Source organism: Halyomorpha halys, unplaced genomic scaffold (genome assembly GCF_000696795.3).
Source record: "Halyomorpha halys isolate HHAL.00 unplaced genomic scaffold, Hhal_1.1 Scaffold689.1, whole genome shotgun sequence".
Lineage (NCBI taxonomy): Eukaryota > Metazoa > Arthropoda > Insecta > Hemiptera > Pentatomidae > Halyomorpha > Halyomorpha halys.
The window spans coordinates 568,359-592,117 of record NW_027113663.1 but is presented as its reverse complement, the minus strand read 5'-3'; the positions used below and the strand labels follow the sequence as shown (position 1 = coordinate 592,117).

The window sequence follows — 23,759 nt, the reverse complement described above, 5'->3', positions numbered from 1 at the left end:
TAATGGAAGGAGTGATATCTGGTTCGGGCTAGATCGGTTACATAGGGAACATTAAGGTCTTTATGTATGATTTTATTTGTGACAAAGTAAGGAGTATTGAGGATTTTACGAAGGATTTTGGATTACTTTTATTTTAATATATATATTTTTGTATTCATGTATATAGAGCGCTGTTTTAAATTTTAATCAAATGTAATTGTGGGTGACTCACAATTTTGTTATATTTAAAATGTTTATTTTTTAAATTCTATTGATCATAATTCTATTCTATATTTGATGTCGGAAAAAAAAAAAGTCATGCTAGGGTAAGAGAGAAAATTGTAAAAGTTATTAAATTGGAAATATGTACAGGAAAAAAGAACAAAACAATAATAAAAAAAAACATGTATCACTAGCATATAAATCAAATTTTTATACAATGACTATTTATTGGTTTCAAAACAAATTATTTTTTACTAATGCTGTTTGCTGTTTATGAGTCAACCATTTGCAGTTGGGCGGCACAACATTCTTAATAAAGTGTTTTTCTCTCTAATAAATATATGTCGACAGTTAAAAAAAATTATCAAAAATATGGATAAAGTAAAACAAAAATCATTAAATTAGCTGAAATTCTTCAGTTTTCAAATAAAAATTCGATAGATTTTTTTTCCTTACGTCATAAAGGAATAACTTGTCTATAATGAGCGGATATAAATGTAAAAAAAAATTGGTATACATTTATTACTATTAATTATATCAAACTAACTGTGTTATAAAGATATAATAACTGGAAAATTATCATTCTTAATAAATTAAATCGTATCATCGGATTAATTATACGATTAATTTAATTAGGTATTTAAAAATTAATACTAAGCTATCGATCTATTGCAAAGTGAAACGCAGATACTTCAGATATTATACTTTTTGTAAAAGTCGGATAAAACATTGTTTCTAACATAGGTATGCTCGATAATTTTTTTTATTACTTATATGTTTGAGAAAATATGTTCAATTAATTCACGCTGTTTTACATACCTTGTTTTGCTTCCATTAAATGAAGTAATCTTTAATGGAATGTTCAGCTTTGTATTTCATTTGCATTCAGTTAGTGTAGAATATTTTATCATTATTTAATTCTGTCCCTATAGTTCATTGAAAAACGCTAATCAAACCAGTGTTGTTTATTTGCCCTAATTAAATGTATAATGAAGAGAAAATAGATTTTTATCTATATTTAAATCCATTTGATTAATAGTTTCATATAGTTTTTACGAAGTCCGTGAAGACATATTAGTACTTTCACTAAATAAAAAAATCCTCATTATAACTCTTAAAAAAAGCTGAAACCTGATAAGTTGGTCCATATTTTTTTAATTAATTTGAACGGTGGTGAATGAAAATAACTCTTCTCTCCACTATAAACTATTCCTCTAATTAATACCTAACCTGTTAATTAAAAAAAAATATATTTTCACTTTTCGAATTTATTTTTTACCTGTATTTAAATTGAAAGACAACTACATAAATATGAGGTTTTCTCAGTTCAATAAATTAGAAAAAAACAATTGACAACATAATGATATTTTAGGTTTGAAATGATTGTTGACTAACAAATTACTTGGTACAGTTTGATCATTACAGTCAGTCACAAATTAGATGAAGTTATATCTACGTTTGTTAGGAACAGATAAAAATTATTTCCTATCAAATTTGTAAATAAAATGCTATCCTGTAATACTTGAATAAAAAACGAGATCGAATGTGAACTTCCAAAACCTCCTATCTAATTTTTTTTCTGATTCAATATTTGCTATCTGGATTTAATGAAATAAAAATGATACACATTTTTACTCATAATCTGAAAATCTGCAAGAAGTATCCCATTATTTTGAAGTATAAAAAAAAATGTGTTTTGCTCGTCTTTATAAAGTTGCTGAATTTGTGTTTTGGAGGATTATGCAGTTCGCCATTAATGACTTTGATGAGCAGTGTTGTTTCTCACTAGCCTTCAATGCCCTCCACCATTCATCAAATCAATCCCTTATTATCTGTGACAGGTGCGAATGAAGATTAAGAATTTAGTAAAGAAAAATTTTCTTACTTAATTTGTATATGAAGGCATCTACAATTTGTTACATATGTCTTCCTTAATATTGGCTGGAAATAAGATTCATCGCCTTAAATTTATATGTAAATGGTTTAATGTCTCTAATGCAATGCCTATTGGACTATTTAAATTAATTTTATTGATAATATTATTTCTCATTAAGTTTTTATTGATATTAAAAATTTTTTTACAAGAAACTAGGTACATTTACAAGGACATATGACTAACAAAATGAGCCTCATCGTAGTAATGGATTTTTTTAAAAAGTGAATAAGTAAATTAAAAATTGGCAGTTGGAGTTAATAGTGACTTCTGAATATGAAGATGATCTCAATATTTTTGTTTTTTTCGCAAGTTGGAATGAATCTTTGATAATATCGATTATCGAGTATAGCTAATATTTGCAGGTCTCCTTCTGATGCCAGGGCATTAATTAATCAGGGATCAATTTGACATGGGCTCGATAGTGCTTTGTCGTGTTTCTAGATCCTTCCCAAACACTGTCGTAATTTGCTTTTTACCGATCAATAGGCTGTGCCAGAGGTCATCTTCCTTAATATAGACAAAGTTTAGGAAATGGACTTGAAAGGAGTGTATATGTTGCAAATCGTAAATTTATCTGAACTAATTATTAATTTTAATAATTAAAATATCAATGATAAATAGATTCTAAGCCAAAAAAAAGTTACCAGTAACGCTTCCAAAAGTAAAGATCATGAAATGGATTTTTGTTAAATAAAAAACTTTTGTGGAAATCGTACAAAAACATTCGAAATCATCATATCTTGATTAGCTCATTCAGAAACATAATAGTGGAAAAGAAACAGTGCTGCAAATGTACTATGTTATATACCTTCGTGTTCTTTAACTTTCTCATCCTTCAAGAACTAGGGAAGTTAAACAAGAAAATTATTTGATTCGAAAGGAGATAAAACCGAAGTGGTCGATGCTTGCAGGTGGTAAGCATAAATTGAGCAAGCTGTTTCAACTTTTTCAATTTCAATTTCAAATTTTCAACTCTCTCAAAATAGTTTAAATTGGGTTGGGACATATTTTCCAACGATTCAAATATTATTGTGCATATGAATACATACTTCCCATTGTTGACGGTACTACAAATCTTGGGAGTTCAAAACCAAATTAAAAAAAATATATGAGCCAAAATAAATACAACTAGGTGAGATATAGAACGTATCAAATAACATTAGCTTCGGCCATGTCCATATACCAGACGAATGCTGGAAAAAATATATGAAGAAGAAACAGAACGAAGGATGAGGGAGTGATGGGCTTCGGGAGTTCAGGAATGTGACGTTGGTTTTCAGTACTATACAATAGAGAAAGAAGATTAAAATAAATAAATCACATACAAAAGGATATATTTATATATCCGGATATATAAATCTTGATCCGTATTTTTTATCGAAAAATATGACGGTCAGCGAATATGATATTGATAAGACAAAATTTCTTTTAAAATTTTGAAAAACATATTTATAATTAATTGTTTTAGTAGTGATAAAAAAGCGAGGTTGCCATTGACATCACACGATGAGTCCTTTTACAGATTATCCACACCGATTCATGGACACTTAGTCTGTGTTAAAGCTTTTAAAGGACAAATCACTGATATTTTCTTATGGCACGTTAAATCATGGATGAAAGACACAGGTATGCTATCCACGTTTATAGATGAGATACTGAGGTCATCACAGGTCATCTCTATGGATATAGAAGAAAGGAATCGAAAATATGGATCTGTAGAGTGTTTATGGTTTTTTTTTACATAGTTAAATCCTATATGATCTCAAGAATGCCTTTCGAATAAAAATATTTGTTATACGTTCATTCCTAAATGCTGACTTTGTCTATTTCCAATACATAAAATTTATATATAATTTTGGTTATTTAAATAAGAACTCATCATTTGTTCTTTGGCAGAGCACATATGCCGTAACCTAGTTCCACTTACATGTTGACATTCTACCTAAATGTTATCTATCAAAAAATGTACCGTTTGTTACAGGATGTAGAACAAACCATATTCTATAAATAGTGGAACATGAAGGTGAGTTAGATACGATGTAAATGTTATTGGCGGTGGTCCGTGAAAGGTCAGCGGGCCATCCGACGAGGGCGGCCATATCCTGACGTATCCTTACAAGGGAAAGGATCACAAAGGTCTCAGGTGTCGCATCTATCATGCACCTTCTTCAATACGGTGCTTGTATCTCGGCAACTATTGAACGTAAAGAGCTCTGTTGGAGCTCATATTTAAGTAAATATACTCTACTTTAAATAATGTTCTAGTTGATTTTCTAGTGTAGAAGGTAGTTTTAATGGTATGGATTTGCAAATGAAATTTTTTTTTACGATTTGAAGAGCTACCATTTTGTATTTTTCTAACTATAGCAGTTGGGAGTGCGGTAACTCCAAGGTCCCGGGTTCGAATCTGGCTGGGCAGAAAATTGTTTTCTGTTACCCTGTAACCGTGAGTCAATCCTGTGGGTTCTAGAGACCAGTATTCCACCCAGCCAAATTGGGTACCCTTAAATGGGTAAAAATCTGGCTGTCGAGCGTGATTCTGACCACATTGCACAACCGTTGGTCTAGTAACAGTACTTCCTCACAAAATACTAAACCCCTGTGTTTAATTTAGGTATTCCCCGGAGTCAAAATTGGGGGATATTACCCAAATTAATTATTATGTGCTGGTAAGCTGGTTTAAATTAAGGAATTACTGATAGCTTGCTGGTAATAATGGAGTGGACTGTATTTAAATAACTTGATATAATGGTTTTAAAATGAAATAACATCTATTCTCTTAGCTGTAGAGTTTGAGCAAAGTGATTACAATATATGTTAGTTGGTTAGTTGTAAATTTGGTTTTATTACATTAATTGATGAAGGTATTACAGTTTACTTGGTTGATTATATGGAGCTAGATGGTTGGTTCTGATGTGAATGTGATTATGGAAGGAGGGTTCTCTTTTCTCATCCTCCTGACGCCGCCGCCTCTCTCGCCTGAGTCGAAGGATTTACTCCCTCATCATTATGAGAAGAGACCTTCTTGAAGAGTTCTGTACTCTTCTTCTCATGTCCAGGTCAGGATGGCTTCTTTTCTGGTACTAACCGCTTTGTTTTGAGGACCAAGATGGCCGCCCAGGCTTCGTATCGCTTATCTTTGCCACTAGATGGCATCATGAATTTCTTTTCAGAAGTGAGGGGGCGCCTTACTTAAACACCCTGACTCTTCATGGGTTCTAGTGGTACAGATTTTAATTTTCTTTTATTTTTTGATGCTTTAATTTTGAGTATTGATTATGAAGATTTTTCATTAAATTAATCGAAAATTGGGTTGAAATAACTGACTTTTTTCTACTTCTAGTAGTTTTTTTCTACTTGTAGTATTAGTAATACGAAAATATACAAGGCATCGTGTACAAGAGAATCAACTGTAAACATTTATCACCTGTCGAGGCAAAAAACGTTCATCGATTACGAATGTAAAAAAAGAAAAGCACGATAGTTAAGGGTTTAGCAGTTACCGGAGCAGTATATAGCAAGCGTTTGAGTTTTATTAAAATCGGATTAAGTAGCAGGTTTTTATAGGCCCTGTGCGGGGAGCGTATCAGTAGCCGGGAGCCACGACAGCCACCGACCACCGCTTCCAGACCACGTAATCTTATTATTTATAGCTTCACATTAGCTACTTTATGGAGACGGATTTCGGGAACTTTATAGGTTAGGCATTCAGAAGGGATATCTTTAAAACTATATTTGGCTAGGGTGTATATGGCTCCCGTTCTTTATGGCATAATTTTAGATAACTGGTCTGCGATTTATAGCTCTGCCTTAGCAGTCTATCTTATGAAATAGGATTATTAGTAAAGGTTAAATAATAATAAAAGAAGTTTAGTGTGAATTATTTTCTTTCTCAACTAAAGAAACACTTTATCGTTCTCTGAGATACTACAACATCGTTACTTCATAGTATACTAATTAATCGATTTTAGAATAATTTCAAAATGTTAAAAATAATAAAACTATAATAATTATTTTTAACATTTTGAAATTATTTAAAAATTTAAAATGAATTCCAACAAATCCCATCAAATTACCTTTACTCTACGTCGTAAACCTACTGACTGTCCTACAGTACACTTCAATAATGTTGCCCTTACCCCTGTTGAACAGATCTGCTACCTTGGACTACATCTGGACAAACGACTAACCTGGAATCCTCACACAAGACTGAAAAGACAGGAAACTGCACGTCGATTTTGACTATTACAGCACTTACTAGACAAACGGTCCAAACTTCCAATTCATTACAAAAGACTGATTTACATGACAATTATAAGGCCTATCTGGACATACGGCGTTGAATTCTTCGAATTCCTTTCGTATCCAATCGTTACAATCCAAAATCCTTCGTAAAATCCTAATAAATAAAATCATCCACAAAGACCTTAATGTTCCATTTGTAACCGATCTAGCCCGAACCAGATATCAATCCTTCCATCACAAACTCCCTAACCACTCAAACCCATTAGTTTCTAATCTTGCTTCCTCTTTTATTCCGGACAATCCTCCGAGGCGTCTGAAAAGAAGATGGCCTCGAGACCTTATATTGTAAAAATGTTTTTAGAGTGCTACCATTGGATAGTTTCTCTACATACTTGTACCATACGATTATGATTTTCTCAAATTTATTTGATGCATTTATGTACAGTTGTAAATATCAGTAAATAAATTTAAAAAATTTTTTTTTAAATTACACTGGAAAAAATATTTCCTGCTTGCTATGTAATCTGAAACTAGAAATTTTGCACTATCGAACAACTTGGAAGAATCACCGGATATTGAAGAAAATAATATATTTTTATTTTCTAAGACATGCTCTAAGTGATCGATTTACGGATTCTTGGGAATAACATTTCCGGAACCATGAAGTGCAAACGTATTGAAAATATCTGCTGCATTTTTAAAGTTTATTTTTTTAAATAGGATTAGATTCTTAGGAGGATTCTTATTTTGTAAATTGTTCTATTCGAGTTAACAAATTAATAAAGGTAGTATAATCACTATAATTTGCCTCACTAACATTTTTTTATAATGTAACTGTTTTAATACTACAGACTGTTTTGTGAACTAAAAAAATATGAGAGTAGGGCGTTCAATTCTACGTCACAATACCAGCAAGCCTGGGAGGGCCGCTCTCATTGTTTGCCAGCTAGTCCATTGGACTTAGCCGAGAGGAACTGCTTCGAAATTTCGAAACTGCTTAGCTCGCGCTTTCTATGGAAAAATTAGAATTTACAAAACTATCATTCTTCCCACTGTTCTTTATGGATGCGAGACAGGGCCTCTTACACTAAGGGATGAACAGAGCCTTAAGGTTTTCGAAAATTAAGTATTACGCAAAATATTCGGACCGAAATAGGATGAATTAACGGAACAATTTAGAAGATTACATAACGCTAAATTAAGGGACTTACACCCGGTAAATATAATTCAAGTTATAGCATTACGGTGTATAAGTTGTAGGGCTAAGTAACGAGCGAATCCCTAAAATGTTACTAAACTGAATTTGAAGCTGACTCTGTGGAATTAGGTTTGGAAAGGCATCACTGGAAGAATGTATGCAGAGAGCATTTAGTGGTATCGGCATCGAACCTTCGGGTTCGTTAGACCTTCATTATTATTATTGTTATTATTATTATTATTTAATACTACAGAAAAAAATATTGATAACGTAGATTTCACGAATTAAAAAAGCTGATTCGTTTTGTTTCTAAAAATCCTTTTTTTTTTTTATTCTTTAATTTAAAAATAAATGTTTTCATATACATATTAAATTATCAAAGTTACAATGTTTTGTAACTACCTTTAAAAATAAGAAAAAACAAATCAATAACAGGGTCCAGAAAGGACAATTTTTTTAAAAGGTATGAATGTTTGAAGAATCCGTATTGTCAACTTTAGCCTAGGAAGCGATAAACAGATAAAACAAATTTGAGGGGCGAAATTCCTGACCACCTTGTCATCGTTTGCCTTTGAGGCCTCAGATGAGCTGATACTGCGAAAATGCCGCTGCTCATCACAATCCTTTATACGAAACATTCCCAGTAGAATGACTGGCCACCGGCAGGTTCTGTAGAACGGTTACCCTGACTCATCGAGAATCCTGAACACTCCCTGACAGTCTTCCTCCGGGGCTCTGGATGAGATTGAGAAGGGGAATATAAAAAACGAGCGGCCTTTCAAAGTTGTTTTCAAACTTATTCGCGCTTCTTCAAAACCTTGTTTGAATTTTGATGGAACCAGTTCCTCCAAGTTGTGATCTTAGTAATGAAACGTGGTATCACCCTATAATGTAGCTATCAAGTAAATTAATTAACACGTCAACTACACAAGCTGACTTTAGACATTTGATGAAGGCAGTTCACTAATTACAAACGATTTCATGATATCACCAAGACATCAAAACATTGTTTTGAAGTAAGAAGACAACTCACTTTTTAGTAGCAGTATTTAAAAATTAAAAAAAAAAAAATGTTTATATAATATATTTATAGTAAGTTCGCAAAAATTCACAATTAAATTTTTAACCTATTTGATGTGAATGTATCATTCCAGACATTACGTCCTAAATATTCTATTATACTTTAATATAGATACTTACATGTTATTTTTTTCTGACTTCTAAAATTCCTTCAGTATGTCTCAAGAATACTGCGTTGATTTATTTATTTTTAAATTATAAAGATTTAAAAAGTATCACAGCTTAGCCAATAGTAAGTTGCTGTTATATATTAAAACGCAATCGCATATTCAAATTAAAATAATTCCCAGTTTATATGTTAGTCTCAAGTTTTTAGTTCTTATGTTAGAGGAATTGCAATGGGGAGTGATTCTGCTGTAAAAATAGTTGTTAGTGTATCTACGGCATTCGTTGTTACGTATGAAATGCCAAGGTTATTGTGTAGACTGGTATTGGAATTTAAAAAATGCGTTTTTTGAGGGTACAAAAGGGTTTTTCTTAGTTCACACGACAAGAAGGAAAAAAATGTTTAATGTTGGACAATTTGGTAATGGTATATAGCTCTGTACCATAAGACCAAAGGTTTAAACCAAAATTACACAATTTATAAATCTGTAAAATAGTCTAGAATGAAGTACGAATAAGTTCTTTATAAATAAATTGTTTCTATGCAACTGAAAAGATATGTTTTACTATGATTAGCATTACATTAATTCCTAAATTAGGCCATATTGTCCCTTATTCTGTGATACCTCATAGTACAACACTACTATTTTAAAAAATAAATAAACAAATAACACATCATTTCAAAGGCATTTCGTGTATACGGTTGAATTGTAGGATATCTACATGTTTTTTTAATGAATTTTTTCGATGTCTCTAGAATGATGCGGTAATTTATTTATTTTGTAAAAATTAAGACTTAAATTTACCACACACGCATACCCATCATTGGAAATTAAAATGCTCAATTTAGTTGAAAGTTTCTAGTTCTCAGCTGTTATATCAGTGGAATGCAATGATAAGTGATTCTCCCGTAAAAATAGTTTTAACAGTAAATACGAATTCTATAATATGCATGGAATGCCAAGGTTATTGTGTAGACTAGTATTCGACTTATACCCTTTTCTTACTACACTAGACAGTAAGGAAAAAAATTGTTTCAATGTTGGACGGTTAGGAGTATCTCATAACACTTAGCAATATAACCAATAATGTTTTATAAGTCTGTTAAGAATCCTAGAAAGAAATACAGTTGAGTTCTTTGTATTTCGTTGCTATCCATGATAAATACCAAGTCAGACATTGTGGGAGTCTTTTTTTAGTCTTTTTAATGGCAGTAAACATAACTTAATATTTTGAAGTAAATAAATAAAAAACCTTTATATATTCGCATTTTATATCGGTATATTGTTCAACGATTTTAGTCTTGGTAGTGCAAAACTTTTGCTATAATCCGTGTCTAAAACATGAAAACTTGAACTGTGGGTTGGGTGGCATTCTCCCTTGAAGGTGCCCCACACCAAATAATTGGTGTCTTTTTGAATGCCCCCAATCCGGCTTGTTCTTATTTACTCGATTTCTTTAGTTTCGTTGAACGGACTATAGGAGCATAGTTCTGACGACACCGGATCCCATGAATAACTTAAAGTCAATGATCCTATCTCCGACAGTATAACTGTTGATTTCTGGTTTTCGTGGGATTTATTCATCATGCTTTAATAAAAAGTATTTAGAGCTACTGAATTTCAATATTTAACTTTTATTTAAGTCTAAATAAAACTATTCAATTTTTTAATACATATTCTAATATTTTGGCCTAATATTAATAGTTATTATTAAATGCTGATCGACTTTTGGTTCTAACGAATTTTAATTTCATTTTTGACTCTTCTAATTGTTATATTGGCCCCATCGTCGGATATCTATTCTATTATTGAAACTATCCGGGTATGAAATTCTGTTTTCATTTTTCTGCTTGTTTATAAACATTATTATTACATAAATGACCGTTAAGATCTGTCACTAAATCCTATATGATCAATTTTCTAATAGTAATATTTTAGAAGCCATTTTAAGCTGTTGCAAATTTAATTTAATTTAAATCCTGCTAAAACAATATAAACAAACTACTTACTGGTGTGAAGTTATGTTGAAGAACATCTTGGAGTACTGAGGAGCAGAATCTTCAGGCCCATGAGGAGCCGGAAACCCGAGGACCAGCATTACAGGTTTGCGGCCGAAATACTGTTTGGACTGCCGAAGGAAGGCCACGGAGTCGTTGGCTATCAAGTCCGGATAGTAGTCCTGAAAAGTATACACGAAATGGTTAGGCATTTCTTATGTAACATGTTAGATAATTATACCTGATATTAAATAATAAAGCGAAATAGTCCTTACATAATTCACTCATATTAATAAATCCATAATTTATTTCCTAATTTCAGTTCTTGTTGAATGGGTGAATTTATAATATGCCAATACTTTCACTTACGAAATTCATTTTTCGATATAATATTCTTAAAATTATTTATTTTCAGAAAAAAATTAAAGATACAAATATGTGGTAAAAAAAAAAAAAAAAAAAAAAAAGGTCCATTTTAATATGAATTATGAACTTACAACTCATATAATTTTTGATATAATCATTCTTCCTCCCGATAGAGTTTTAAATATTTAAAAATTGTTATATTTAGTATATTTTTTCTTATACCCTCAGAGATTTTTTTTAAAGATAGAAAGAGGATTTTTCTGAAAATTTTTTTGTAATTAGGAAGAAATATTATTAAATCACTTTATTATGTTTATGCTTTATCTTTTATTATTATTTTACTCTTTATACGTATTTTTTTCATTCTTTTTTCATTTTCCTAACTACCTGGGTTATATGAATTTAATTTATTTGATTTTCTCTTAATCATTTTGCATTGAATTATTTTTGCGATTTAAGTATTTTTTTTTACAATATTAAAAAAACAGAAGAAAATTCATTTAGCACACGCATATCATTAAAAATAAATTAATGGATGCAATATATCATTCTTGATAGAACTTTTTGGTCAATGTCAATTCATTCTCCCCGCGTTACGTAAGCCATTGTTTACGAAGGGTAATAAATTTGATACGAGAGGATGATGGTATATTCTTCTCGTTACTTCGTAAGGGATTCAAAGTCAAAACTATGCAAATAACCCGTATTCTTATTTCTTCCTGTACTTTTTCTTTGTTTTTTCTTCTTCATTTCTTTTAAAATGAAGTTATTACTGAAAATATATTCCCCTTTACGTAATCGGATGAGTCATTTACACAGAGTGAATTAATTTTTGAAGCTATCAATCTTAAAATTCCCTCGTAGGATTGTACTAATTTGCTCCACTTCAGAAAATATTTCCATTATTTACGACATTGAACTTTTTATCCCTAAATCAAGTTTAATTAAAATGATTCATAATCAGGGATACTCAGCTTAATTTAGACTACTAAATTACGGCAACAGCGGAGGAACGATTATTTTTAGAATTACTTTTTTGGACCAATAGGAGGGTTCTGTAACAGTTAAATTAAGAGGATTTGTTTTTTTTTTTTTTTTTTTTGGCCAATCACTTTAATTATGTGAGGAAGTAAAGAAGAGATAGGTTTTTCTCTGTTTTTTAAATAATAAAAATAACAGTTATTGAATTAACCATTTAATTTTTAAAACATTTTTATGATCAAATATCATATTTATCAATTTATCATAAAAAATTACCTGTTTCATGAATATACAATTGTAAACACAGGTGGAATATTCCAATGTAAATAGAACTATTCCCTGATCCTTGTACCATGAACAACAGTGTAACCTCTTGGCATGTTGAGACTTGGACGCCTTGTTAACTCTGGCTGGCACCTATGGGTCTGGGGCTTACCGGTTCTCTGGGTTTCGGTTCCTTACCGAAACCAATTACCAACAGGCATTGATGACCAAGCTGTTTTACTTTACATTTTTTTTTTTTTAATTTCCTACATATTCGACCGGTTTAAGCATAATTTTTGTTAGCTCAAGAAGGGTGCCAAGAAATGATTTTTAGATCAACATGGGTGCCATGATTTTTTTTTTTTTTTAATTTTGGGAACCGCTGTTCCAGAATACTGAACCGATCCAATTAAATATTTAGTTGTAGAAAAATGTAATCTTCCACAACAAATCAGAAATACAACGTTCACTGATTGGTATATTAGTGTTGTTAAATTTCTATGTGTTTGTTTCCTATTTATTATACCACAATTTTTTTTTATTATTCCTGGGATAATTTAAAGGTCAGTTAGAAAATAAGAATGACCAAGGGCGATTTCAATTTCCAAAATCAACATCCGAGGCCGTTAATAATCTGTTGAGCATGGTATAAACAAGCGGCGGACTTGAAACAGCCCTGCTCCTGTTTCTTCTCAAAGAGGAACAAGAACAAAATCCTGCCTCTAATTTTGTTTTGATTATGCACCTCGGCCCAAGTTGGCCTTGCCCTACGGTGCAAGAGCTCCCCGGGCGACGGGTTCCACCGTCCACCAATTATTGAGTCAAAGCAGGTCTCAACGAGGGTAGAACTTAGAACATCATCTTCCTATACGGTTGCATTTCATAGAAAATGATGGTTTGGATTGGTCGGTCAAAAGTCACATCTGTAACCATAAAAATGTAGAACCCCTAAAATTTGGGAGAGATCGGGTACGCTCGACATTCTCCGGTTTTCCTGTCTCTATTTTTTCATGGTTCGTTAATTATCGAATTCTTTCATATTTCACAGTTATACATTTTTTAAAAACAATTCAAAATGGTTAATTGAAGATATGCTTAAATGAAGATAATTTGAAAATTAGGCAATTTAGCCGTATTATATTGTGCCAATGTAGACCTAGTTGATATGAAAGTTTTTTTTTTTTTAATATTTATTTATTGCTATTTACAACTGTACATTATAATATATTTAGTAAATCTGATCCTAAGTTAAATTAGAGTGTTACAGGCTTGTAGAGAAACTACACATTGGTAGCACTCTAATGACATTTTACATTAGATAGTCTCGTGGCCATCTTCTTTTCAGGCGCCTCGGAGGTTTGTAAGGAATGGAAGAGGATGCAAGGTTAGAAACTAGGGGGTTTGAATGGTTAGGGAGTTTGAATGGTTAGGGAGTTTATAATGGAAGAAATGATATCTGGTTCGGGCTAGATCGGTTACATAGGGGCCATTAAGGTCTTTATGTATGATTTTATTTGTGACAAAGTAAGGAGCATTGAGGATTTTACGAAGGATTTTGGATTGTAAGGATTGAATACGAGAGGAATTCGAAGGTTTAGTGGAGCCCCAAAGCTCAACTCCATATGTCCAGATTGGCCTTATTACAGTCATGTAGATCAGTCTTTTGTAATGTGTTGGAAGTTTAGACCATTTGTCTAGTAAGTGCTGTAATGGTCGAAATCGACGTGCAGTTTCCTGTCTTTTCAGTCTCATCTGAGGATTCCAGGTTAATCGTTTGTCCAAATGTAGTCCAAGGTAGCGGATCCTTTCAACAGGGGTAAGAGTAACATCATTAAATGAAACTGTAGGGCAGTCAGTAGGTTTACGACGAAGGATATGAGAGTACGTTTAGTTTTGCACTGGTGTATTAATTATATTATTTCGAGTTTGATTAAAATCAGTTTTGAGAAAATCGATCATATAAAGCGGTACTTCTGCTTATCGATTTTATCGAAAAAGTACATCTCAGAGATACCCGCTTTAAATATATAATTTCAGTTTTGTACTGCTCGTTCGGTTTTTTTGACACGCAGGCCATTTTGCAAGATTTGGTTATTTGGACTCATGAGCCACCTCAAAAATGTTTTAAAAACTCAAATTCGAAATTTAGTACTATCGCAATACTTCCCTTCACCAGATCTACCATATACATGTACGTGAATGTAAAAATAAAATAGAATTTGATAAAAATTAGTGTAATGAAATCTTGAATTGATCTTGATGAATCTAAAAATATGAGAGTCATTTTGCTTGAATGTTGATGAGCTCTTGGTAAAAGCTGGCTATTATATCCTTATTAAAAAAACTCGGCAAATTTATTTTAACTTATGAGCAAGCACATTATTATGTCCGATTAAATCCATCCACACAGAAGTGTTCAGCATTGAAGGGTCATTCTGAAAGGAAGCGACATTTTCTTGTCCAGGTTGTTTTCCAAGGCCTTTTATAATTTTTAGAATAGATAAAATCTTTTCCTTTTTGTGTCAGACTTATCCTTCTACCGTTTTTTATATTCTAGATTAATTATTGCTTCCTCACTACCTTAAGCTTTTTGTTCATTTAAAAAAAAAAGTCCTCAGAATCGAAAATTTTCATTCGGGTTTCACGTTGTAGACATCAACGAACAAATTTGGTTCCGTGTCTGTCTGTAGTCAAATTTGTGTTTGAGCATTGTCAAACCTTAATCGAATTTTTATGAAATTTTTAGCGACTTTGCAGGTTGCTTCTCATCTTCTTTGAACTACCCCAAACTTTTTTTTTATTGTTTTACAGTTCATTCTGTCATATGTTTAGCCGATGGTAAAATAGATCATAGAGTTTATTCTCACCATATTTACAAATATATTAATTAAATGATAACTAAATGAGAAATATAAGAGAACATATAATAAATAAATACAAAAAAAATAAACTTAAACTAAAATAATATCTTTAATAGAAAAGAGCGGTCCAAGAGGTAGGATCGGAGTACGAGGTATAAGGACTTGCCATGCGTGGTGTTGTTGACCTTATTTCTGCAACCCTGGAGAGCAAACAGGGGCATTTTTGGACATAGCGCAGGCTTTTATGTCCAAAAATGCCCCCGAATAGTACTGTTTGCTCTCCAGGGCTGCAGAAATATGGTCAACAACACCAAGTCCTTGCTGAACAGTAGAATGTTGAGAAATCCAAACTAATGGGAAGGAAGATTAAAAGATTATACTACGGGTAGGATTCTTTTAAGAAGGATCTTCTGAAAGATTTTTGAAAGGATGGAGAGAAGGCAGAATGGTCTTAAAGATGTTATGCTGTTTGGAAGTTTGCCAGGTTTCAGGAAAAGGATGGTAATGGAATGTTGCCATAAGGAAAGAACATGGGTGGTTTGTTAGATGTAGGATGCTACCTAGTTGGTTTCATATCGATTACAATAGGTTTGCACTTCTCTGGCATATGCATGCATAATTTTATTTTTAAATGTGAAAACATGATTTCGCTCGAATTAGGAGGCATGTTTGGAATTATCACGGAAGGGCTCCTGTGCCTATTTCATCATATTCCATCAACTATTTTGGTTTACGCGTGCATATGTTTCTCAATAAACCTGATATTTAAGCATTTTATCACCTATCCACGAATTAAGAAATTATTTTTGGTTATTCAGTGTGATTAATTAGTTAGTAATTGAGTTGAAGCTGGCCCGACTTAAATCTTACAGGCAACACCATCTGCTCACTTCACCGCAGCTTTCACTTCGCCTGAAGCTACAAATTTACAATGCGATAACCAGACCGACTCTTCTCCATGTTGCACCTTTAATGAGACACCTCTACAAGACAACGCTGACCAGACTGCAGGTTTTTTAGGGATCCGTTCTTCGACGAATCGTCAGGGGGACTAAGCTTCAGAGGGCTAAGAATAGTGTCATACGTGAAGAGCTCCAACTCACCATTGTGCCGGAGTTTATAAGTCGCAAGCACATCAAATTTTTTGATGGATTGAATGCTCATTCTAACTCTCTGTTTCGAGATATCACCCCTCCACTAAGGCCTGGGAGATAGCAGAGCTCGGCGTCTTCGATGAGGGACTCAGTAGTATAAAGCCGTCTTTCTTCACACCTCACCTGCCGAACGGTCCCTCCCCGTTCCAATAATCCGCTGGCGTTAGCTACATGATCAACTCCCTTAATCGGACCCTGCAACTAACCTTATAATGCCACAAAGCAATCCAAGGCAATATCTTACTCTTATACATATATCATTTCCCTGTAATAGGTATGTACGTATTAAACGTATATAATAATAAAGGTGGTTTTAAAAAAAAAAAAGTAATTCAGTTTGTATTTTTTGTTTCGCCAGGGTTAAATTAAAAGTGTCTTTAGAAACGCGTTTTAGTTGAATACAAAATTTACGATTTTGAAAGCGGTAACTCTGTAGATATAAGATATAAGATATAAATCTAAATTCATCAACCATTACAAACACGCGAAAATAGGACGAGATTCTTTTGACCTTCAATGCCATCCATAAAATACGTGACTCAATGCAGTAGCTAGATTCCTGAGGTGTGGTCGAGATTTCAGCCGAGGTTATCCCACCGAGTTTCATCACTGAGCCTCATAGAGAAGGGTTCTCATGGGAGCAAATTTAAGGGTTTCATAAAATGTAAGGTGTTTTATCGGGTTATAAAGTTTATAGGGTCGGTGTGTAGTACACGGGTAGTTTAAGGCATATTAAATGGAGCCGCGGTATGAATACATATTGTGGGAACAGAGTTGCGTCATCGTGTCCCAAGTGCCTTGTATTAATGTATCAGAGTTTAAAATCAAAGTTGGGTCACGCAGAAATGTTTTCTCATTGAGGAAAACAACTTTATCGCCCGAGCCTGAAAGTTCATATTAATCTTACTTCCTAAAAATAACAGGGTAATTTAAATACACGACGAGAAAATGTATTTATCCCAAAACTGTAGCATAATTCGTGTATTCAAATTTTCACCCGAAAAAAAAGAGTCATTAAACAAGAATGAATTGAGTTATCCAAAGTTTTATTTCACTGTTATTGACTTTCTGACCAGTCATATTGGTGAATTCTGATAGTATGCACTATTTGATTTATTACGTTTTCGCTTTTTCATTTTATGTGTATTCAAGTTAAATATATACCAATCCTCCGTAAAATCCTTGATCATTACCCACCCAAACGCATTAGTTCTCAATTTCGCATCCTTTACAATCCCTGATAATCTTCCGAGGGGTCTGAAATGAAGGTGGCCATGGGGTTTCCTAATTTAAAGAAATGACTGAAGTACCACCATTGGGTACTTTGAGTTTCTTCCAAAGATTATCATGTGTGATGAAACATTTATCACATTAACGTATTGTATATTTTTTTATACAGTAGTAAATTTTAGGTATATTTATAATTTTGTTTTCATTGTTATATTAGTACCATGTTAGCAGTTTTCCCTATAATCCGTATTTGATGGCACAGTTCATGGTTGCTTATTTTTATAAATCTGGCTTGTATATTTGAGGTATATTCAACAGAGTCCCTGAATGAATTGTATTGTTTATTCTAAATATGATGTGGATTGGATTGGTTTGAAATTATGTACGTGGCAAGCAGTAATAATAATACGTTTGGTCAAATGAAGGTCAAAAGCTAATCCTCAAGATTTTGCAGCATAATACAACCCTCTCTTATACGTTTCAGTCAACTTCTCGAACTCTTATTAGTTGGCTTAAGGATTATTAATAGTTAGTAAAAAAAAAAACTAGTAACAATATTAATTTAATAATTACAAAAAGTCAATTTTTTTTTTAATTAGAGGAAGAAGAGAACTTTTTGTTTAAAATTCAGAAAATAAAATCTGGATTTCTTAAGTCTTAAAGACTCATACCAGATATTAATTAGAAAAAAATAGTACATATATATGAAATGTGAATTTTTTATTTTTTTATAATATATTCACTACAAATTTTTAAATTTATATATTATGGAATATTATTATATAAATATAAATACCTTAAAATAATCGTCGCCGTGCTTGATTTTCTTCCCGTTGAGGTTGATAGAATAATTGTAATACCTAGAGTTCATTATGAGGCCGCCCCACTCTCGCCATCCAGGAGGAATGTAACTCCCATTGTATTTATTCAGATACTTGCCGAAGTAACCTGAAAAATAAAAAAATATATTAATGCATCAAGTATACTGTGCTATAATTTATAATAATAATTAAAATATAGCTGCAAGAATATGGTTAATAGTATATTACAAAAAACAAATCTTAGGATTCCAACTTATTGAAATTACAGTATATTCATTAATATGTTTGTTGTGATATTAATAATCGTAATGTTTTGTTTTACAAATTGAGTCCATTTTCTCTCATATCTTTTTTATGATTTGCTCTCACTTCCCAGGTAAAATTAGTCCAAAACATCGGCACTTTGAGAACATAAAAAGATATGTTTGCTATATGTTTCATTGATTAACTCCTTCCAAATATGATCTACTAAACTTTAATGACGTCAAAGGTTCTTAACTTATTCATTATTCCTATTCAATCGATTTTTATAATTCTTACTAAAACTATTCAATCAAAGATATCAAGTATCGCAAATATATAAAAGTGAGGGAAAAAATATGCACCTTATTTTTTAATTTATGTTTGATGTTTATGAAATATTAATATGATTTATCTGATGTTATAGTAACTTTATTTAAAAAAAAAATACTGTAAAAAAACTAAAAATTATTTTTAAAATAATTCATTCAAATAAAATATTATGGCTGTATGAAAACGAGTTTCTAAAGTTTTGATACTTTGGCTAAAATTCATTATTGGAAGCGCTATTTCCTAACCCTACCCACGTATCTGTACTGTTTTAATGTTTTTTCGTTTGGTTTTTTCCCGATTATTTTATATTGGATGAACGTGGGCAAATCCGTGGGTGAGGATAAAGGTCTAGAGAAATCCAGGTTTCCTCCACAAATATCTTTATACATTTCAGAATGATGGAAATCCTCAAGGCACGTGTGATATTAATATTAGTATGTTTATTTATTTTAATTTTGTAATATGACATTCTGTCATATTTTTAGACAATGGTAATATGGATGATAGAGCTCATTTACACTATATTTGCAAATATATAAATTAAATTATAACAAAATAAGAAAACGTAGAGGAGGAAGAAAATAAAATAAAAATAATAATAATAATAATAATAAATAAATTTCAACCGTTTTAATCTACGTGGAGAATTATGGGAATGAGTAATGCTAGATAGGGATTAGGATGATGAGTTTCTCATGGAATATGGCGTATTTGGATTTAATAACGTCTAATACAAAGTTTATTTATTTAAATAAATAAGGTGTATCAACTCCTTATTATGCCACTAGGCAATCAAAGGGGAATTCAGTAAAGTATATATAATACATTTCATGTTATAAATATGTATGAATTATTAATTCTATTTTAATGAAGGGTGTGAAAAAAAATGTATTTTAAGTTGTCTTTTAAAAAGAGCTTTTCATTACTCCGAGGACTTTACACCTAGTTTCCCGTCATTGGAATAGAATTGTTAATTACCCATTTATCTTTCATTAAGGTACATTTTCTGAAATTAATTTATCTTATTTGGCTTTTGAATCCTCAATGAAGATGGTCGGTAGTCTACTGTCACTCATTGACGTGTAAAGCTGACAGATGTAATGTATGGCTTGTCGGAACCACATCAAAAGGATTCTACATTAGACGAGATGGATTGCAATGCTATACACCTGGGCATTACTAAGACGGTAAAAATCCGATGACAAACAGGCGGTGAGATGTTATGCTAAAGTGTATCGATAGGTAGTGACCTTCAAATTATTTTAGCCTCAGTTGAAGTTTTAACTTAAAGGAATAATTTCATTTAAATATTCCAGCAACAAACTGCCATTAGTAATTTATGTTGGGTTAGAACAATTGAAGTGTCAGTTCCTAGAATATAAAGGCAATGAAAAGTAAACTAAGTTTAGCGATATTATTTATATTCAAAGTTCATATTTTTAATAAAACTTCATTTCATTTTTCCGAATCCTTAATCCTTTCTTCTGCTAAACTTTTTGGTTTTTGAATCGATAAACTCATGGAATGAAAAAAATGTTTCTTTTCGCCCAAGACTCCCATTGGAGTCATATACTGCCTAACCATGGTTCAAGTTTTTCATTTTGTGGGACCACCACTCAATGAAAAAAGTCTACGCCTCAGGCCGGATTCAAACCGGCACCGCTAATAGATCTCAGAATGGTAAGTCTGTGCCCAACCACTGAGCTACGGACGGCCCAGAGTGAAAATGTTATTTAAGAATATTTATATGTACATATAGGGTGATCCAGTTTACACGTTCACCCCCTCAGAAACCTCTAATTTTGATTTGATTTTGGTTGAGTCATAACAGTGACATTTAATTCATCTTTTGAGTGCATTGTTGCAGAGGTTAGTGTGAATCAACATGTGTATATTCATTCTTAGGGAAATGAATTTAAAATATGCATTTTTAAATTTAAAATGTTTTTAATTTAATTGTTAGTCTCATAAATTAGTGTGTTTTTATTGTTGTTATCGATATTTTTTTTATTAATATAATTGTTTCCTTTTTCCTAGGATCTACAACTGGTTGGTTCTTCATTACTGATTACAGGTATGTTAACATCGTAACCAATTGACACAATAACATGTAGCTTAATCATGTTGCATTGTATTAAAATTGAAAAAATGTTAAAATGTACTTCAAAGAAGTAGTCTTTTCATAATGTTTAAACAACTTTTAAAAATACTTTAGTAGTTTTTAATGCAAATATCACATTTGAAATTTCATTCTTGCCTTAACGCTCCAAACACGTTAATAACCTTTTTATAATTGTCTAACCATTTTTAAATTAAAGTTAATAATTAAAATAAAAAATATAAATGTATTTTTTAGATCTAATTTGAAAGCTTGTAGTTATACTGCTCATTTTCAAATATAATTCAAACTGATAACATCATTCAGTATTTTTTTTTCATTTTTAAATTCAAATGATTATCATTTCCTTCCAATTAATCACGATTTTAAAATATTATTAACAAATACATGACAGGAAGTTTCAAGCTCTCAGTGTCATAATAGGGAATTGGTTAGTATTCAGTTGGAGCCTAGGGCCTAAACAACTTCCAAGGGAAAGTTCTGGGGCTTTAAGAGTTAAAGCTTCCGGTATTCGCAACAGAATCTCAAGAGTTGTTAGCAGAACAAGATCAAGTAGAAGACAATACCGATCTGTCCATGTTATGGTAATAACCAAAAATTTAAATTCAAAAATTCATGAATTTAAATTTGAGTTAAGAGTAGCAGTGATTCAAAGAGGTGAAAATATTATACAACAATTAATGTATCCTTCTTATTAATAAAATTCTTAATATATATCTAAAAAAGAAATTTGGAGCAATAATGATTTCCAATATAAGCTCCTTTTTTTTATTATTAGTTTAGGTATTCTTATTTAAAAAAAAGAAAAAAGCACTCCAACTTAAATTAATAAAACTAAAATAAGAATCTTGGGATAACGCTATTATATGGACCCTATTTCAAAATGGAAGATTGTATTGGTATTTTTGTAATTACGAAGCTCCCCTATAGGACTTATATTCAATGGTATTGGCATTTATTGGATATACGGGAGCATGGGTAGGAACCGAATGTTTTTTTTTGGTCCGAATTTATCGACTCTTAAATACCTAAGTAATCGTTTTATAATGGACCTTATATTAGGTCCATAATTATTAATATAAGAGTTATTTCAAAATTTCTGCACAAAGTTGACTATAAAATATGATCTAAAAAAAATTAAATAAATCAGATTTTTTTAATGAGTTTTGAGCCTCTGTGAAGTGAACTCGCTTAATCATAAGTGATTAAGTGATTTTCGCGTGTTTGTAATGGTCGATGAATTTAGTGAAGAAGATAACAGTATTTTTCGGCTGTAAAAAAAAAAAAAAAAAAATCACAAAATGTCAATATTCTTTTAATAGTAACAAATATAAAATATAAAACAAAATAAAAAGTAAATTATATTTCTTTAATAAATTTTATTATTTTTATATTTTAAAAATTGAAGAAGCAACAGTTAGTAATATTTTAAATAAATAATTATTGACCTTATTAGTTAATGAAATACTAGCTGACTAGAAGAAAATTCGTCTCGTCGTGGATATATCACATAAGATACATGATTCAAGTCGTAACAAGTCCCTCTGAACCGGTGTGCAGAGGACCTTGTAATATTTTAGTAAACCAAGTTTAAAATATTAGAAAAATTAATGATGACATTATTAAATAATTGTATTCCTCCTCTTCCCTCTTTCCAAATTCGAAGTTCTACCTTTCAAGTTATGTAAAATCCGAAATTCAAAATAAAAATTCACCAGTTCGTTAAAAAAGTTACAATGTTCTAATTTTTTTTCAGACATTTAAATTATGTAAATCTACATGTAACCTTTTCATGATACTCGGAACTCAACGTTACCTATCATCAATTTTTTTTTTGTTTAATATAATGATTCTGAAATAGTTCTTATTTGTTTGTTTTCACTCATATAAAAAATAAGTAATTGAAATAACAAAGAATTGTGCATTTTTTATATTGATCTTTCAGTTTAAGGTATTTTTCATTGAAACTCTTAATTACCTATTTTGCTTTTAGTAAATATAATCATTAAGAAAAAAATTAATATTCTAAGTTAATTTACTATTCTGCATTCCCACTGTTCATATTGAGGTATTGTCAATCTCAGCCTTTCCCTTATGAAAATAAGAAATAAATAAAATGCTCATTGAGAATAGCAACATTAGTCCATAAAAAATATTAATGCATAGGTTCATTCATGAATGAGTAAATCTGAGCCTGAAGAAAAATGCCCATCAATGGATAAGACCTTACCATACAGACTTCCCACCAGTTGGCTGCAGCATAAATAATCGGACACTTACAGTTCCTAGATGCGGGCTGCTCCTGTCAGCCGCTAGTGGATGGGTTGTTTATCATCAGGAGTATTAAGATATTAGGCAAAGGCGCTAAAAGAGCAATAAATATAAAGAAGCGGCGGGTAAGGAGGGACAGTACAGGGGTGACATAACGGAAAAAACTGGTTCCTCCAGCCTGTTCGGGATGTCGCTCCTCGGGGCCTTACACCTCCTTACATAACCTCTGTGCGGTGCATCTCGTAAGAGCATCCCGTCATCCTCTGTCATGGGCGTGGCCCACCTTTGCAATAAATTAGTAGGAATTGGCTAATGATACGGAATTATAACTTTGATGTTCTATGAAAATGTAGTG

The 23,759-nt window shown here is 31.7% G+C and overlaps 1 protein-coding gene across 4 annotated transcripts in view; it reads right to left on the bottom strand.

Moving 5' to 3' along the window:
- LOC106685400 (Extracellular sulfatase Sulf1) overlaps window positions 1–23,759 on the bottom strand; it is a gene marked incomplete in the record, with an annotated part of 308,543 nt that overhangs the window by 72,561 nt on the left and 212,223 nt on the right. For all 4 annotated transcript variants that reach the window (XM_067051057.1, XM_067051056.1, XM_067051055.1 and 1 more), the window contains 2 exon segments: window positions 10,777–10,946; window positions 18,417–18,568. In XM_067051057.1, the coding sequence (XP_066907158.1) occupies window positions 10,777–10,946; window positions 18,417–18,568 (322 nt within the window).